Source organism: Orbicella franksi, chromosome 4 (assembly GCF_964199315.1).
Source record: "Orbicella franksi chromosome 4, jaOrbFran1.1, whole genome shotgun sequence".
Classification (NCBI taxonomy): Eukaryota; Metazoa; Cnidaria; class Anthozoa; order Scleractinia; family Merulinidae; genus Orbicella; species Orbicella franksi.
The window spans coordinates 29,457,971-29,477,300 of NC_138148.1; the positions used below are offsets into that span (position 1 = coordinate 29,457,971).

General features: G+C 38.9%; 2 protein-coding genes across 5 annotated transcripts in view; one reads left to right on the top strand and one right to left on the bottom strand.

Annotated features, from left to right (window-relative positions):
• Positions 1–777: 777 nt before the first annotated feature.
• LOC145485223 (C-type lectin domain family 4 member A-like) lies at positions 778–1,929 on the top strand. The gene is made up of 2 exons (XM_081463924.1): positions 778–1,165; positions 1,279–1,929. The coding sequence occupies exons 1-2, from the start codon at positions 1,057–1,059 to the stop codon at positions 1,731–1,733; spliced, it is 564 nt and encodes a 187-aa protein (XP_081320050.1). The 5' UTR covers positions 778–1,056; the 3' UTR covers positions 1,734–1,929.
• Positions 1,930–3,833: 1,904 nt separating this feature from the next.
• Positions 3,834–19,330, bottom strand: part of LOC145485103 (xanthine dehydrogenase/oxidase-like) — a 31,401-nt gene continuing 15,904 nt past the window's right edge. For 2 of the 4 annotated variants that reach the window (XM_081463754.1, XM_081463756.1), the window contains 15 exons: positions 18,987–19,074; positions 17,977–18,063; positions 17,300–17,425; positions 16,563–16,628; positions 15,978–16,123; positions 15,515–15,596; positions 13,380–13,475; positions 12,760–12,888; positions 11,891–12,018; positions 10,290–10,404; positions 9,180–9,245; positions 8,729–8,917; positions 8,120–8,193; positions 6,138–6,231; positions 3,834–5,386 (listed from right to left, as the gene is read on the bottom strand). In XM_081463754.1, coding sequence (XP_081319880.1) covers positions 5,336–5,386; positions 6,138–6,231; positions 8,120–8,193; positions 8,729–8,917; positions 9,180–9,245; positions 10,290–10,404; positions 11,891–12,018; positions 12,760–12,888; positions 13,380–13,475; positions 15,515–15,596; positions 15,978–16,123; positions 16,563–16,628; positions 17,300–17,425; positions 17,977–18,063; positions 18,987–19,074 — 1,537 coding nt within the window. In that variant the 3' untranslated portion in view covers positions 3,834–5,335. Of the gene's footprint in view, positions 5,387–6,137; positions 6,232–8,119; positions 8,194–8,728; positions 8,918–9,179; positions 9,246–10,203; positions 10,405–11,890; positions 12,019–12,759; positions 12,889–13,379; positions 13,476–15,514; positions 15,597–15,977; positions 16,124–16,562; positions 16,629–17,299; positions 17,426–17,976; positions 18,064–18,986; positions 19,075–19,330 lie in introns of those variants that run through there. The other 2 variants (XR_014049145.1, XM_081463757.1) reach the window with 2 other exon arrangements.

Below are 19,330 nucleotides of genomic sequence, written 5' to 3' on the forward strand. Positions count from 1 at the left end.
CATTTTTCCTGTCACAGTTTTTAACATGGCACACTTCATCAAACAATGGATCCCTGTCATTAGGTGCATGGCCAAATAAACGAATCTGCTGAGGTGTTGGTTTAATGTAGCAGTATTAATTGTCCAAACACAGTCGCGTCGCAATACAATAATAAAACGTGAAAAAAGTGTGTGTACCTAAATTACCAAACTTTTATTTCTCTCATCGGAACAACTTCCGCTTACCTTTGTTTTGAGCGACGCAAATGCCTTGTTTTGTCGTCCAAAAAGAATAAAATGACATAATTTGCGGGGCGTTTTCCCTGCCTTTCGTAGGAGACCGCAGACGTTTCCTAAGTAACGTTTATTTAGTACCTCCTTATTAATTTATTGCGACTGCAAACGCAGCACTTCGAGGTTCAACTTTTCTCTCGCGTTACCGGAAGAGTCTGTTATCAGTGATTTTGATGATGTTTTGATCTCCCCAACTTATTCCTTGTGAACGAATAATTGAACAAGATAGGTTATTTTACCTATGACAACCAATTGCTGTAAGTCAAAACTAGAACGGCTCTGTTATTGTTGACTTATTCGATGTATTCATAAAATGTATTAACATCCGACTGATTAAAAATGAATGGGTCGGTCAGCATGGAATACGGTATTGAAATGAAAGAATTAAATAATACACATGTAAAAAAAATTGGAGGAAGCAGTATTGAATAGATGATATAGATATCTGTAAATTTATATTACAAGGTTCTTCAAAATATTTTGCGCTACTTTTCACCGAACTGTTTACAATAACATGACTTGATTCTTTTTCTTGTTTCATTGATTGTACACGTAACCTTTCTCTTTCTCGTCCTTCATAAGTGATACATCATTTCACTAAAGTGGCAGTCAAACTTCAGGCTTGGACCGATAAGTCAGTAACTGATATTAAACTGAGAGATTTTCAAAAATGTTTCGCAAATCGAGCTTCATTTTAATCTTTTGCATCCTGGTGCAGTCGACGACTCTACCAACGACAAAGCTAAATATGCCCGCTTGAAAACGGCGTTTGGTGGTAAAACAATGCGGCGAGCTGACCAAACGTTTAACATCTACAACTCGTGCTGCGGGAAGATTGAACGAAACCTCTTGACTGATATCAAAGCCAAAATCGACTCTTTGTCTGACAAAGGTGAATTGTCTTTAGTCCATAAGCGGTTCACATTTTGGTCTGACGTTTAATTAATCTCGTTCGTAGCTTTGATTACATCTTGGTAACTTTTAACTTCATGTTGTTTTCATCAGGTTCGGTCAACAGAACTGCTTGTCCACAAGGCTGGGTTCTTCATGGAAAGTCATGTTTCCTCATCATCAACATTCCAACACTGAAGTGGAGCGACGCTCGAAGAACTTGCCAGAATCTGGGAGGGGACCTCGCCATAATCAGGACAGCTGGGGAAAATAACTTCGTCTTTGGCCTGCTGAAGAAGCAGAAGACGATCACAATTTGGGGCGTGTGGCTTGGTTTTATCCGAAAGTCCGACAACAAATTTTACTGGATTGACGACACTCCACTGAAGGGTCATTATTCTCCGTGGGGAACTGGCGAACCAAACAATTTCTCTAACAACGAGTACTGTAGCAACATGTTCGGAAAAGGAGATACGTCTCCGGGAAAGTGGAACGACTTATTGTGCTCCCTGAAAGAGAGCCAATTGAAGTACGCCCCAAGTATTCTGTGCCAGAAGACGGCCAATTGAACTAATGGTGCGTCTATTTTCTCGATTTGACCGTAGAATTATATCAAAATCAAACTGTTTTTGGCCGGGTTATAAGGTATTTCGCTTATTGTACAGTAGTTATTATCAGACAAGTCATTCTGTTGATTCCAATCGTTTTATCTTTTCGTTTGAGCTGCTGTGTAATTTTGATGGCGTTAAAATAAAAGTGGTGCATGGTTGCAAATTGTCAAACGTTGTAATTATATATGCTCCTATTTTTAAAAAAATTCCTTACCCTTACAAATTCTAAATTTGGAAGATCACCAAGTATTTTTGATGCGATTTTGTTTAGGGGTTAACAATTAGAACAAAATCAAATATTTCAGAAAGATGACGAAAATCGGTATTCCATATAGTTAGTTTCGGGAACAAAACAAAATAGTAAAACATACATCACGAAAGATATACAGCAATTAGGCTGATTAGAAAAGATATTCCCTGCAACAAGTATTGGTCAGTAAGCTTCAATCTGAACATCCTGCAGAAGTGGGACAATATATTCAAGAGGAAAATTGTGGTTAAAAGTTGTGGTTAAAAATTGTGGTTAAAAGTTTATATATTCACTCATGAGCTTCGCCACACCAGGCTCGAAGTCACCAATGACCGAGTTTCATACTCAAACAGTGAAAAATTGGCACTGAAAAACTCGTGTTCATATTTTGGGCAAAATTACAATAATTACTACCGTCATATTTGGCGGACGTATTCCACTAAAGCATTTACAGAACAAAAAGGGGTGGCATTTGCTGGTTTCGACACCAGAGGATCAAAGTAAATTTGGGCCTTTGCGTGTACCAGGTCAGTGGCGGCCTCTGAGATAACCACCTCCTTTCACCCACTGTCAAGGTGGCCCGGCTGAGTCTCCCAAATGTAAGTCTTTAAAAAATACCAAGAACAGATTTTGTAGGGGCTGGTACTTTTATTTCTCTAAGAGATTTATATTAAGAGCGTATCTTCTCTTTCATAAAACTTGGAAATGCTTTTACTCCTGAAATTACCACCTTCAATTTGAGAAGACAACTTATCTGCGCTAAATATTATTAGTTATGTCGCTGTTTAACTTTTCTTTGAAATGTCAAACGTTAATTATTTCTTGAGACGCGACCTTCTTAGAAACAAATTCTATGGTCATATCGGGATCAGTTAGTGGGGTCCTGAGCACACCTAAGGGCCATTATTATATGGCTCTGTCTCAAGGACTGGAAACTTCGAAATTCACGAATTTGATTGGCTGAAATCGATATCGAAAGCGATCTACATTTTCCCATCGAGACCAGCATCTAGACCGGTAATTTTTGGCAGTGAAAAAGTTGCAAACTAAAATGCAAAATTATTGACTCTTTTCTTCTAACAACATTTATTTTTGAAAGTGTCAAAAGCCTTATGAGAAAAGGAAGTAGAGAGGACGAGCAAACTTTGGCAGAATTAAATTCAGCTCATCGCCGTTTGCAAGCCAAATGTCAGCTGATACAAACCAGTTACATTATACAAATTAAATCGTTCTTGTTTGCCATATAATAAACATCTTATCAACCACACGTGGTCGGTCTTTATGGGAGATTCTTGGCCTCCTTTTATCCAAGTGAGACCAATTTTTTCCGAATGTCACCCACTTTTCCAAGTGTGACCCATATTTGCAAGTGTGCCCCATTTTTCCAAGTGTGATCCTTTCTTTCAGAGTGTGACCCATTTTCCCAAGTGTGGCCCATTTTTCCAAGTGTTATCCTTTTGTAAGAGTGCGACTCATTTTTCCACGTGTAACCCTTTTTTCCAAGTATAGCCCATTTTTCCAAGTGTGACCCTTTTTTGCAAGTTTAACCCCGTTTTTACCAAGAGTGACCAATTCTCAAAATGTAACCAATTTTTCCAAGTGTGACCCATTTTTCCAAGTGTGACCCAGTTTTTTCCAAGTGTGACCCATTTTTCCAAATGTGACCCATTTTTTCAAGTGTGATTCATTTTTCCAAGTGTGACCCATTTTTCCAAGTTTGACACTTTTTTCTAAGAGTGACAACTTTTTTTCCAGTGCGACCCATTAGTCCAACAGTGACCCATTTTTCGAGGTATGAATATCATTTTCTTAAGTGTGACCCATTTTCCAAGGTGTGACCTATTTTTTCTCAAAGTCTCGCCCCTTTTTTGCAATTTCAAAAATGTGGCGCTTTTTTTCAAGTGTGTCCCATTCTTACAAGTTTGATCGATTTTTCCAAGTGTGACCCATTTTTCCAAGTATGACTCATTTTTTCAAGCGTGACCCATTTTTCAAAGTTTAACCTTTTTTTAAGTGTGACTTCCTATTCCAAGTGTGACTCTTTTATGCATGTGTGAACCCCTTTTTCCCAAGAGTGACCCATTTATTGAATTTGACTTACTTTTCTGAGTGTGACCCATTTTTCCAAATGTTACTTATTTTTCCAAGTGTGACCCATTTTTCCAATTGCGACCCATTTTTCCAAGCGTGACCCTTTTTACCAAGTGCGATTCATTTTTGCATGTATAAAACTCCTTTTTCAAAGTATGACCAATTTTTTTAAGTGTGACCCACTTTCTAAGGGTGACCCATTTATCCATGTGTCACCTATTTTTCCAAGAATGACCCATTTTTCCAAATGTGACCAATTGTTCCAATTGTAACTCCTTTTTCCAAGAGTGACCCCATTTTTTCCAAGTGTGACCCATTTTTCCAAGTGCGACCCTTTTTTCCAAGTGTGACCCATTTTTCCCAGTGTGACTCCTTTTTTACAAGTGTGACCCACTTTTGCAAGTATAACCCAGTTTTGCGCGTGGCCTATTTACCGAAGTGTCACCCATTGTTCCAAATGTGAACCATTTTTCGAAATGTGACCCACTTTTCTAAGTGTGACCCATTTTTCCTAGTGTAACCCACTTTTCTAAGTGTGGCCCATTCTTGCAAGTGCGTCCCCTTTTTTCCAAATGTGACCCATTTTTTTCAAGAGTGACCCATTTTTACATATGTGACCCTTTTTCCAAGAATGAACCCTTTTTTTCCAAGTGAGATTAATTTTCCAAATGTGACCAATTTTTTCAAGTGTGACTCATTTTTCCAAGTGTGACCCAGGTTTTTTTCAAGTGTGACCCATTTTTCCAAGTCAGACCCATTTTTCCAAGTTAGACACATTTTTCTAAGTGCGACCCCCTTTTTTTCTAGTGGACTCATTTTTCTAAGTGTGAGCCATTTTTTCAAGTGTTACTCATTTTTCGAGGTGGACCCCATTTTTTCCAAGTGTGACACATTTTTTCAAATTTGAGCCATTTTTCCAAGTGTGAACCATTTTTCCAAGTGCGTCCCCCTTTTTTAAGTGTGACCCAATTTTTCAAGAGTGACCGAGGTGTAACCCATTGTTCCAAACGTGAACCATTTTTCCAAGTGTTACCCATTTTTCGAGGTGTGGTCCTTTTTTCCAAGCGTGACGCATTTTTTCAAATTTGAGCCATTTTTCCAAGAGTTAATATAATAGAATACAATACAATGCAATAATAAAACAATATATAATATAATAATTTAGTAATGTAAGATTTTTGCTGACAACTGTCACTTCAGACGTTGGACGTTCCTTTCTTTAAGGGTACACGTTAAAGTCTTTGACTCTGGAATCGTCATCGGAAGTAAGCTGTAAAATAGAGAAAATCAAAATACATTTAGAGACAAACTGATCCTTGCGGACGTTATTTTTAAAATAATAAATAAAACAATCAAACATTTCTACAGCCGTAAATGCACTTGGTCCCAAGCTACCATGAGATAGCTGGTTTCAAGCTGGTAGGTATGCCACTCAAACAGACGAAGCAAATATTACAAAAGTAGTTAACAGGACATGTTGACCACATTCACTAAAGCCGCCATGTTTGCTTTCACATTGATGCAAATTGGGTACGTGATTTATGAAGGAGCAAACTTAAGAAATATTACTGGATAACTCAATTCCCAAGAGGAATAAAGAAAGGAAATTGAACTGGAAATCCAGAAATTATGCGAGATAAAAACCTCCAAGTTGTTCAATGGTGTGATGAATACGTGTAAACAGCATCAACAATTTCATAGGGGCGCATTTTTGACAAAGTTCTTAATACCATAAACTGCCACTTATAAGACCCCCGCTTATATGCCCACCTCCCCCCCCCCCGGATTATAGGCCCATAATGATTGGAAATCGTGACTTGAAAGAAATTTAGTCAAAATTGTACTAAAACAAATAGATTTTTCGCTTTCGATTCATTTATTCTATGGAGTAACTTTTTATCCCTTGTTATTATCTAGTATAAAAATGCCTGCTTTTATGCATCATTGCAGCAGTCGTTTGCCATCAACTTGCTAGTCAAGAAAATGTGACTGTAAGGCCTTAGTTGACAAAAATGACTTACTTGTTCAGTAAACTGGTCGACACAAGCCATTCTTATGCGCTCGCTGGTGGCAGGACTGTCCAGTCTGAAGTTACTTTCAACACCTGACTCACGTCTTAAGAAGTAAAACATTAAATAATTTTAGGCTTTTGAGTTTTATTTGAAGATAAATGAGGTTGACATTACTGCAATGCAATCTAACTCCCTCCCTTCGTTAATTTTGGTCTTTTGTAAACTACAACAACACCTCCCATCATACACAATTCTATCTCCTTATACCCACTGAGTTCAGTGGTGACTTTGGAACCCAATAACTTGAGGATCCAATTACATAACATCTTTAGAGCCACAAAGGCTGCTAGAGTATCGACTGCTTTTATATAGTTTTTTTATAATCCACCAAGAGGTAAAACATTAAATAACTTATGTCTGACAAGTCGTGACACGGTCACGATGGTATAAAATATTTTGAACAAATACGCAATATCAAGCGATTGATTGCCAGTAGCAATAATTTTTCTCCTTTAGATACAATTAATTAACACATTATTTGACGATATAACCTCATAACTTGTGTGTGCGTCCATGACTATAACTGACCTCTCCGAGTTTCGCCTCTCGGGAACATGACATAAAATAGTATATTTTTGTTTTGCAACAAATAAGTGAAAACGTTAACGGGATAAGTCAATTACTACAAAGTTACAAAACAGCCAGAGTTTTCTTCAGATTTTTAAGAGTTCATTATTATATGGCTTTGGCTTGTGGCCGATATAACGCGCACTCTGATTGGCTAAGAGCGACATCTGAGCGGTCATTATGCAGCCGTAATGCCCACGGGCCGATTACGGATTATGCAAATTAGGAAGAGCCCGGCTCTGAAAATTCAAGCGTATTGAAACGATAAAAGCCGATTTAAAACAGTAAGAGAAAGTAAGTAGCTAAAAGTTTAGAGATTATTCCTTAATAAAACAAATATAGAAGTCGTTTTGACTTACCAGCCGGTAACCTTGGCGGGCACTAGTGAAAAAGAATCAAAGTTTGCCGAGTCTTAAGTAATGCTAAAATCGCTGAGTGAAAAACACCATCGGCAGATCTGTCATGCATCCTGAGCAGAACACCACCAAGAAACGTATAAGTTACTCATCTTAGTCACAACAATTACGGAAATATTGAACTCCGTCACAATTCTCATCGAATAGATTCCCTCGCTTTAACACAAGCAAGTGTAAATCAGCTTCCAGGATCATCAGATGTAAACCATCGGGCGGTTTCTGTCGGTAGCAGTGTTTCTGATAACTGCAGGAAGTTTTAGACGTTCACAAGGCTTGAAAAGTTCATCCATAAATCCCAGAATGAAGAAGGCGGAGATATGTTGTCGAAAGCGAATGCGAAGATCGAATTATTCTGAGCAGTTCATTCTGAAGCATTAGTGGTTTGAACTATTTTGAAGCACTTTCTGTCTTTTCTATATGCGTTGACGTTTCGCCACAAAAGTCGGAAAAACTCCCCCATCAACTTGTGGCACTACGATACTAAAATACCTTTTTGAGGCTGTGACAATCACTTTTCCCGTAAAGAAACGTGTGTTTTTAACGGAATACGTAATACAGAGGTGAAGTTCACTGACTGTGTAGTTTTGCACTGGCTTTGAGAAGATGAATGAATCGGTAAACGCGCGCATCGCCAGACGTAAATTGACGACTTCCGCTCGAATAATATTTTTCTTTTCCTTAATTCATGAGCCATATAATAAACAACCTAATAACCTCGACCGTTCGGTCGTTACGGGAAAATCTGAAACCTCGGCCTACCGTATTGACCTCGCTATCGCTCGGTCAATACGGCAAGGCCTCAGTTTGAGATTTTCCCGCAACGACCTCACTCTCGGTTATTAAGTAGTTAGTAATATATGTATTATTTCTTAGGGTCAGGCTTAGCTCTTGTAATTTTATTGCTCCTGTTATAGGGGTGTCCTGGGGTTGTCTCTCGAAAGAACTCACCTGGCGTTCGTGATAGCATCTTTAATGGCGAAGAAAACTGAAGCAGAAAGCAAAAGGGGAGGCTCTCCAACACCCTAAATTGAATGAACGAGCACAATTGCAACTTTAGTTTAAAGAAGCGAGAAATCGAGAAAGTTCCAGTCGTCCGCGTGCTACTGATCAGATCCAAACCTTCCAACAAAGTTAGCAATAATACTTCAAAACAACAATAAAGGTCACGAAATGTTTTACCCAATCAATCACTAAATCGACCGGTAAGTCAATCCAACAGTTAGCCATCCATTCAGTCTGTCAGTTAGTTACGCAGGCAGTCATTTGAACCATCAATCAGTCAGGCAGGCAGTCAGTCAGGCAGTCAGTCAGTTGGTCACTCAATCAATTAGTCAGTCAGTCGATTAGTCAATCAATAAATCAATCAACCATTCAATTGATCAATCATCCAAACATTCAATCGATCGATCAATCAATCAATGAGACAGTCTATATGTCTGTTTGTCTGTCTCTCTGTATGTCTGTCTGTCCGCCTGTCGCAAGTCGTCAATTAGTTAGCTCTCTTACTTGTCTGACTATGTTTTAAAAAAATAAAGCACAACGACTTCTCTTTTGAACCTTAGAAGAGAAAATGGCGTTTTCGTTCGGAGCACTGCGCAGAAGATGCACATTGAACTCCACTGGTATGTCTGTAAATCCGGGAATTTTGTACGCCCCAGGCCCCGTCGTCCATGGTGACCCAGTCTGAGAGAATCGTACTTCTTCAAGAGTATACAGACCCAGACCTTGTATGAAAGCACCTTCGATCTGAATGAAAAGCGGAACACCAACACATAACATAAGAACAGCAATAAATCATTAGCAGAGAAATAGCCCTCTCTGAATTTTTTTTTAATATTCCACTCGATCTTTCCCATATGCTGTCAGAATACGTTGCCTAACATTCAAAACGAATTTTGATGACACAAAAGGGATAGTGGCTTAACTTAGTGGTGATATTTATTGCAATGCTATTTATGCAACAGAAACACAAACTACAAGTCTCCGCTATAGGATATTTCACACAGACCTGTCCAATGTCGATGGCCGGGTTAAGACTGGTACCAACATCCATCACAATATCTGTGCGAAGTACCTGTTAAACCAGTTAAAGTTTCAGTAAGCACTACTAAGATGCACAAGGTGATTATAAATCAATCAATTTTTTAATGTCGTGCGTGGGAAGAGGTTGCCTTCGGTATCCGAGCCAGTGGCTCATGTATAAAGTGCATGACAAAAATAACGATAAACTAAGAGAAAAAAAATTAGTTAAATATCAATGAAATAGATAAAATTATAAATAAAAGTGTAATAGTAAAATATGAAATGTTAGAAAGTGAAATTCAAAATGGCAATATGATGTTTAGAATCTTACAGTAGTCTACCTATATTTATTGAGCGACGAAACACGTCAAAAGTTTCTTTCACTAGCTTTTTAATTTATTATAGCTTTTTCTCAAAGTCAATTTCAAACGTTTTCTGTATTATTATTATTGTTATTATCATCATCATATTATTATTATTAATATTATTATTATTATCAGGAATTATGGTTCAACATTTTTGAATTTTTCAAGGGTACTATGGAGAGTCAACAGTAGAACTGAAATTTGCAGGAATCGCACTGAAACGGTCCATAATAGCACATAAACCCTTTTTTGCTGGGTTCCCTGTATAGTTCATGTATTGCTACCGCCGTTTAATTCCGGCGTTTAAGTCACGTGACTTTTTAGAGTCTACATGTAATGGCGAACGTCGGCAAAACGTTGTAGTTGTGTGTGCGTGCGATTCACTTGAACGGATAAAGACGCGGACGATTGATGGAATTATGTCTAAGCAACCAAGAGCGTCCCACTGGAGTGTTAGTCGAATTAAAGTCAGTGACCTAGAGTGAATCTTGCCTACTGAAACCGAGGAACTTGGAAATTGGTCCTTACAACAGGTAACACACAAAAGAAATGCAGCGAGTTAGTGTTAGTTTTTCTTCATTTCGTTTCCATATTTTCAGTAGCGTGAGATATACGATAATTACATTCCCATACAAACTCATATACTTTTTCCCTGTTACGTGATGTCATAATGCTCCAGACTACTAGTGAGGCTTGGATGGCCTTTGGACACAAACGGAACAAGACCTTACTTGATGATCCCCAGTGAGGCAATCGATTTCCACTTCTGAGCAGGCAGCACCATAACTGAAATAATTGAATTTTCGCCCTGAATGGGTTTTCCAGTCGTAACTGAGATCAGGAACCCTGCAGGAACAAATGCAAATGCAACTGGAACGTTTGTTCTCCTTCTTTTGAAACAAATTTCCTTTATAATACACAAAGACTTTTCTCTACCAAATGATTTGAGGTCATAGGTCTGCGTGTTTTTTGCGGTACAATTTTGCTTTGCAAAATTAACATCCCCAAATTCTTGGAAGATAGCGGCTAAGGTAGCTTAAAAACTATCCTCGCCAGAAATATGAGAATGTCTTACATTTCGTTCTGATTAGAATTTCCAAGGTTTTGCCTCGAGCAGCGCACTTCAGGGTTCAGGCAATACCCAACATTTTGGTTTGCTTCTCAACACAGACGCTTCGTTTCCTAGTGATACACGAATACTTGTTTTACAATAACTGTCTAATTTCTAGGGCGCTGATTGGCTCATTTTTATCATCAATAAGACTACAGACGGATAAAATCTTAATTTATGCAAGTTTTCAAGTTCAACATTCAGCTGTCAAACTGTTAACTTTTTAAACAATGAGATTTTATAAACGTTTTTTAAGTAGCCAGTCAAAAAGCGAGAAAAGCTATCGACAATGTTCGCGTCATTTTGAATAAAAGTCACTTATCTTTGTTTACGGCAAGTTTTCGGCGTCTTTTCCCCTCATTTATTCCCGGCATTTGACCATTTTGGGGTCTTGTTATTGTAAAAAACAAATTGTAAAAACCAAATTGAATAAATAGTTTACCGCGGAACCACTCGCCTGCGGCTCGTGGTTCCACAGCCACTTTGACAATGTTATGACGCAATTTATCATCAATAAGAGGACAGACGCATAAAAAACTGACGTCAATTTGTTAATTTTAATTCCTCTGACAACTACCACAGTAAGAGGATAAAGTTTCCCCCGTGTTCACGTAAAAGACATCGCCAATTCGAGAAAGAAATGCGCAAAAAAAAAAAAAATTGCAGGACAGCAGAGCAAAAAAAGCGCGTCCAAGTAAGTCGTAGATAATATCGATTTGTGATAACGTATTCATTTAGTTCGATGAGTCCGTTGTGCGAAGGCCAAGTCCAGACTACGCCGAAGGAAATTGGAAACGAAGGATTCGCTCTGAAAACGCATTAAATGTTTCCGCCGATCATTTTGCATTTGTGTTTGAGGAAAACTCGGTAAGGAAAATCATGTGATTATCGTGGCGCCATCGTTTTCGAAAGCTCGGATTTCAACTTGTTTTCCGTCCACTCGAAAATTCAAAGCCGGCGTTTTCAAATTCCTCCGGTTTGAGAACGTTTATCGAAACTAAAGCTCCGTTTTAGGATTAGTGTGGACGGTAGACCTAACCGTAGAAATAAAGCTGCGTTTTCAAATTTCTCCGGCGCAGTGTGGATAGGGCGTAATCTGAACATGTATTGGACGAGTTTCATTTACATTCGATGTCTACACGACATCAAATGTGTCGCATACAAATAAAATATGAAAAAAACGTCCAATATCTCTCATTTAGACAAAAAAAACACTCTTACTTGTAAAATCCATTTACGGAAAGGTTGACGCGGTCAAAATAGGCCGAGGATACCCAGTTCTCCCACTTTCCTATAGGATTCTCCATTTGATATGGCTTCAGCCGCTCCAGAATTTTCTCGCATGCAATCTAGAAAATCAGAAAATAAGCAAGTTAACAACTACCTCTTTTGAAATTGTATTTTCCTTAATTATGCACACGACTCATTTTATTGTGTAGTTCTATAAGCTCCTGTACATGTACTGACCCCTTCATAACGGGTATGCATTTATTTGCATTTCAATTGTAAACTTTGGCCCTAAATCATACGGCTTGCCTATGGTACTCTATAATCAAATTAATGAGTCAAACGTCATTATTACTATATTCTTTTATTCTTTATTTTTTTTTTTGAATGAAAGGGGAAATGGGAAATTTTGGGGGGCATGAAATCTTTTTCTCACCATTAGGTTGATCATGGTTTTTTGGTGGACAATGGTGCAAGATTTTTGTTTAAAAGTCAAACACAGGACCTGGAGAGTACAAATCGATTGCTCGATTTTTTATCTCCATAGCTACGATCTGCACGATTTCTTTCAGCCGTTTCTGCTGTGCAGGAAGTTTTATTTGAAATTACCCAACCATACCCTCCCTCTGCGTCCGTATTTTAGTGTGCACGCACTAGACGCAAGACGTGGCGTGACACCGAGAGTGACACGGTGATGATTACAAACAAACGGCGCCGACATACTTCATTTCACAGATGCGGCTGCCTGTTGTAGGCCCTACCTCTTGTAAGCCCTGCCCGTTAGACTCCTGTTGTAAACCCTAGCCGGCCATTGCTAAAGTCTAATGCGACGCAGATTAATGGCAGACTTTATTGGCTCTTACTTTAACCGCCATGCCGTTCAGATCAGATGAGCCTGAAGCTGCAGTAGGCGAGGTATTAGGAACTGTGTTCGTACTTGTTTCACTGATCAGGATCCTGGACACAGGAACTCCTAAGCACCTAGATGCCACCTACAAGAGTGAGGTTGAGCCATATTACCACTGTAATAGTCGCATACTACTTACCACATAGCTTGTACACACATTGTTGCCTACACTGTATTTGCAATGCTTGTTAGCCAGCCTAGTGCCCAAACATTAGCATCCTGCTAACTCATGACGCCACGTTTTGTGACGTCATGACTTGTGACGTCATGATTTGTGACGTCATGATTTGTGGCGTCATGATTTGTGACCTACAATTTGTGACGTCATGGCGTAGTCTTTGATCTGACTCGTCTCCGAGAACCTGCTAACGCTTTGAGCTCATCAAAGAGTTGCATCCTAGGTATTGAGCTGTAAGGCAGCGTTGGTTTGGCGATCTTTCAGTCGTATACAAATTCTTTGTTGGGACAAATTGTTTAGTTACTAAAAGAAGACTATCTCTATCAAGCTGAAAAGAAAAACGGCTGCATTTATACGGATAATAATCAAGCAAAAAATAATTCTTTTTATGAACTCACCTGCACCATTTTGGTGTGTAGTCCTTGTCCCATTTCTGTTCCACCATGCGTCAAAAGAACGGATCCGTCTGTATACACATGAACTAGAGCCCCAGCCTGATGAAAGAGCAAGAAAACGCACAACAACTTGAGATGTCCACGTAGGGGCCAAACCACCCCCCTAATGTTTCATGAAGGTTATATTTGCTTGGTTTATATATTTCTGAACCAAGTTTGGCAGATGAGCTTTCTTTGTTCTCCAGTTTATTTTAATTTGGTATTTGTGACAAAATGTCAGATTATGACATCATAATTGATGACGTCACCAAAACGTGCTATAATTTTTTGTAAAATCTGATGAAAAGATTATGTCATTGGAAAGGCCATGACTTGAGGAGTAAAATGCCGGAAACCGTTTTTTGCTATGATAAATATTTTTTGAGATATGGTAAGTTAAATATTTTTTTGTTGTCCCCCCCGGAGTTTGCTTAACCATACTTCCCTTCTTAAGTCAGTCTCTTTGGTTTATTTTTTTCAGTTTTATTCTAGGAAGGCTAATAATCTAGAAAAATAGAAAGTTTGATGTTGTCAAAAATCGTATGGTTTTAGAAATTTGATTTTCGGCTTTGTTAGGATGGTATTAACAGTAAAAAAACGGGTGACGTCACAGGTTATGACGTAACAAAACTAATTTTAACGCAATAACACTGGGGGATAATTTTTTTATTCCGATTTTCTTCTTTATTTTTGCTTTAGTCATCTGGCACATCACATGTGCAACATAGCTGCATTTGCTGGAACAAAATTACGGCTCCAAATTGGGGATTTTTCTCAAGGGGGGACACCATATTTTGCAGAGTTATTTTTTCATATTTAAAAATGCCATATTTCATTTAATTTTTGTGATATGGACAAAATTTTTTCAGGTTTCAATTCCCCTTGGTGTGCTCTTTCGAACACATTGTAAAAAATATGCATATTAAAAACCTCAAAAGTGGCAAAAACATGACGTCATCACTGTGACGTCACAACGTTGACATTTGCTGACATTTTTTACGTAAATATAATTGGCAATAGGTCTCCTGCTCATCTGCCAAGTTTGGTGTAGAAAGAGTCAATACTTTTTAAGTAATGCGAAATAATGTGAAATACCCAAGAACTGACGAAACATTTGGGGGGTGGTTTGGCCCCTACGTGTCATTCGTCTTACACCAAAGGGATCCCGTCGATCAGGAGAAAAATTAAACGAACTTCCAGAAATGGCAATGCGAACGGTAATTATCAAACCATTGCTCTTTATCTAATTCACATCTATTAATTAATGTTAATTTAAATTGTTCTTGTGGGACTGCAGAGGGAGCTTAACACGTAATCCAAAGACTTTCTATCAAAGGTTAAGAATAAATGCGAAAATGAAAGAAAAATCATCCAATCATTTACCCTTTTTAATTTTGCTCTTCATTAATATAATGTGAATGCCACGATAATTTATTTTATATGGAGCTATTAATATTTCTTATTTTCAACTAAGTGTGAACCATTGAGCGCAATCGTGTGAAAAAAGGTTTTTCACCATAACTAGCATTTGTCCTTTTCCCAAATGCAAGAAAAAGGGAGAGCGAATTTTATTGCCGTGTAGACGATACATATCCCTTCAATCTTTTACATGTACCTCCGAGCTGATAAAGAACGGACAATACTTGACAATTAGACTGCGAACCTGAGAATCCTATGAGCGAATAGTTAAACAGATGTAGCATTTTGATTGGTTGTTACTTATGATCTATTGTAGATCGGACGCATAGATGACGTCATTGACATTTCTTGTATTATTACTTCGTTATTATATAATACAAGTAGATTCCATATTGCTGTTCGTTTTTTTCAGTAAGAGAACGGAAGAAGTCAGAATACAGTAAGGTCATCAGTGACACACCCGGCTATCACCTCGTGTGCCACGTTTTTGTTCTTACCACGTTTTGACGTCATCTGTGATCTATCACTCGACAGACGCACGGCAACATGAAATTTATTTGTTAAATAGAAAACAATGAGAGGACCGATCAGATTCGCGGATTTCCAATAGAACAGAGCAGAATGGCTATGACAAATATTTAAATTTTAAATGTACCATTTGAAAGCCATTTACACAGTACCTGATTCATAGTGGCGGAAGCGAAGCCCATGCCAAGCATAGCCGGTGTAAGAGCAATCCCACGTTTCCTCCAACGGCTTTTCCTTCAATAGAAGCCATTAAACAAAGGTCACCAAACAAAATAGAAACACAAGAAAGCTAATTGGTCAGCAATCAGCTGCTTTCCTATTCAGTTGAGTGTCTGGAGTACGGACGTTATCAAGAAAACTGACCACACTGTCTTACGATCCAATAGGAAAACTGGAAATAATAGGATTTATTAACTCTGAAGAAAGATAGCATTTTATCACCGCGAGAATCACTGCTATTTTACAAAACTGGCTGTTGTTACGTTATCTACACCCAAATGGAGACATATTTCTATGAGCGCTAGGCCTGCACTCCACTCCCGTGTCGAGATGGCATTTTTCTGCTTTGTAAAACAACGGTCGTAAGTCAGCCTGCCGTGTTCACACGTTGCCCACCCGTTGAAGGAATCAACGCGTTTTCGTCGTTCTTCGTAATCGCATTTCTGCACCAGCTCGTTCCACACTCGCTGTAGGTGACACCTGGTCAGTTTCTGGTTGTAGTGAGTTAGGTCTCCTTCTTTGTAAAAATTCATTTCTCGAACCTGTTGATCAAATTGTAAAAATTCATTTAATATTAAACCTGTAATTATCAGGATGAACTTTCATTGTAAGAATTGTTACACGTTTAACTTGCGTCTAGCAAATTCATTATATGGCTTGTGTTTGTAGCCGATATAACGCGCGCTCTGATTGGCTAATTCTAGGACATTATTCTCTCGTAGTAATGTCCACGAGTCTGCGAAACCAAAACGAAACGTCTTTACGGGAAACTCTCAAACCTCCGACTCGCCGTATCGACCTCACTATCGCTCGGTTAGTACGGCATTGGATCTCGGTCTGAGATTTCCCGTAAAGACGTCATTCCTGGGTAACAAGTAGTTATTAATATAAGATGCACCATTGTACAAGAAGATGTTAGATATACTAACGCCAAATCATCCTCAGAAAACAACACATACCAGGAGTTCGGTCATTGCTAACCTGTCTTTGGGAAATACCACAGGTAACCGCAATCTCAGAGATCCAAGATTCAGCAACCAGCACGCTCTGCAAACAAGGTTGCTTTTTTAAGAAATAGAAAAAGTTCTCAGTTTTCGTATCGAGTTTTAGTATAAATCTACAGCCATTCTATCAGGAATGCCGTTCTCCATTCTATTGTAGATAGTGAGCAGCGTAGCAGTGTGCGCTTGCTAACAAAATAACGACCGCTTCTTTGCGTTTTTGGAGAGTCTGTGAAGAGGATTTAGATAAAGTTTTGAATGACTAGTAGATTTATACTTAAACAATTAGATTATTCACTAGACATTTCTGTGCGTGATAGAAATCTCGAGCTTGTTTTCTAATTATTAAATAGAAACACCGATGAAAGTTTAGGAGAGCGAGAAATCCTCTCGGGTACACGAGGCGTGAAAAACGGCGTTTCTTTTAGGGTATTTTCTGACATTTTTATGGTGCTTTGTTATTCCCCTTAATATTTAAAACAAATCCCTGTCTCATATGCCCCATTCTTCACCCGCTCCAGAGACGCCTAGATACGCTTGAAGCATTGCTGATAGGCTCTTTTTTTGTTCCATATTTCAACGTGAAAGCAGTAGCCAGTCAATTTCACCACGCAAAACTCTATAGAGCTATGTCACCAGTTATTTGGCCAAATCTCAAGCGTCTTAACGTAGTATATATATTACTTAAAATGATTCTTCTTTAGCTTTTTTCTTCACCTGCGGAACACCAAACCCCCTGAAACCTGTGCACGGAGCGATATTTGTCTTACACAAGTAGCCAACCCCACGAATGTTTGGAATGAGGTAACAGTTTTCCATGTGACACAAGGATCTTTCCATAACCTGCAAAAGCAGATTACACGACAAGGTGAATAACACAACAACAAGAAGTCATTAGATGCCCTGCCTGCTCCATTGGAGCGGTTTTCACTTGACTGACGAAAGTTATTCGCATTTGCTTCGGTTTTGCATCACTACGTTTTGTGATTGGTTTAAAAAACCTCGCGCCATTTTCTCATCCAATCAGAAGTAAAACCAAAAACAATCGTCACTCGCGCGCTCGCGTTTTCCCGCGCTCTGCGGGAGCTACATGTATTTTCTTGAAGTTTTGTGGGGGGGGGGGGGGAAGGGGGTTAACAAGAAAACCAATTGGTTAATTTAGCTATCCAGTTTCAACGTTAATTTCAATATAGATAGAATCAGATTTATGTGCCTTTCCAAAGTGTAAAATTATATAATAAATGCATGAATGAGCAGGATAAAGAATGGCAAGCATATACCAGATTGGTTCTGTGCCTTTATTTCTCAGTGCCATAATATTTGTAATCTTTTTCCAATTTTGTTTCTTTTACTTTTTGCTTCTCCAAAATGATGGGTGACAGTAAAATGCTTACCATTTTAGATTCATCCAGTGAACTCCCTGCATTGTTATACAGTGTTAAGTCTAAGGCTTTAATTTTTCCATTGTGCCAAAAGCCGACCTGAATAGGAGAAAATCATTGCAGCACACTGTTAATTAGATATTTTTTAGGGTTATAGGTCCGTTATTTATGTCCTAATTTCTTAATTAAGTTTCCTTTCAACGTCCATACATATGGGAAAACCACATCTAGTTGTATGTGGGAAGTTTGCACTGTTACCAAAAAATGATCACTGGTTCAAAATGACTATGTGTTGACAAAATCGCCTCCCATTGTAGTTACATCACCTAGCTCCTTCGAGTCTTCTGTAGTCAAATGTTTCATAACAGATAATTTTGACTTCCATTGGGAGCCAGCACATCAAACAAATTCTTGTGTCACAGATTGGAGAAATATGTTTGTTTACATCTTTGATGAATTTGAGAGGAAGTTATTGTCCTGTTAGATCATATTGCATTGTTATACTCGTGGCACGTGTCTTGGGTCAAAACTCACTACTCCCCAGGGCGAACAAAACTCACTAACTCCCAAGGGAAACAACAACTTGAACTTTCGACTGGCACGTGATCAGGTCGTGTACCTTGTGTGCCAGCCGGCGTCAAGCAAATACTCCTTTCGCAGTTATACTTAAACACTTAATGAGTGACCTCACGGGACTCGACTCGACCCTCAATGTTCCTCAAAAAACATTGAGGGTCGCCGGGAAACAAAACTCACTGTTTCCCTTGAAGCCAGCCATTCATTATCATCATCATCATCATCATCATCATTCTAACACCACGGGGGTTTGTGTGAGGCCGCACGCTAACTCTTTCCACCTTGCACGGTCTTTCGCCACATTTTCAATCTGCATCCACGAGGAAAAGCCAAGTCTCCGCCATTCACTCTCAACCGTTCAACGCCAGGTTGTCTTGGGTCTACCTTTGGCGCAGCCATTAAGTGTTTATTATTGTTTAAAAAAAATACTGAGGCAACACAATTACCTTGTACTTGGCTAAATAAGGACTACGCATTCCAGTACTCTTCATGTCTTCATCTCTATCAAGCATGCATCGCACAGGCCTACCAGTCCTTCAATGGGAACATGACAAGCAATTATGAATGCCCTCTAAACGTTCCCCATTATCCATCTATATACACTGACCGGCATGTGGAAAGAGAGACCCTTAGAGTAGAGAGAGAGTATCTCGCCCAACAACGTAGGGCAATGGAACTCACACCTCGTTATCTGAGGTTTAAGACTCTAACCATTAGAGCAACGCACTTCAGCAACATGGAGACGCGGTGGCCTCATGGTTAGTGCGCTACCCTCCGGATCGAGTGCTCC

Coding starts and splice junctions, on each gene's coding strand:
- LOC145485223 (XM_081463924.1), top strand. CDS start 1,057: ATGCGGCGAGCTGACCAAACGTTTAACATCTACAACTCGTGCTGCGGG. Junction 1,166..1,278: donor CGACTCTTTGTCTGACAAAG/GTGAATTGTCTT, acceptor TGTTTTCATCAG/GTTCGGTCAACAGAACTGCT.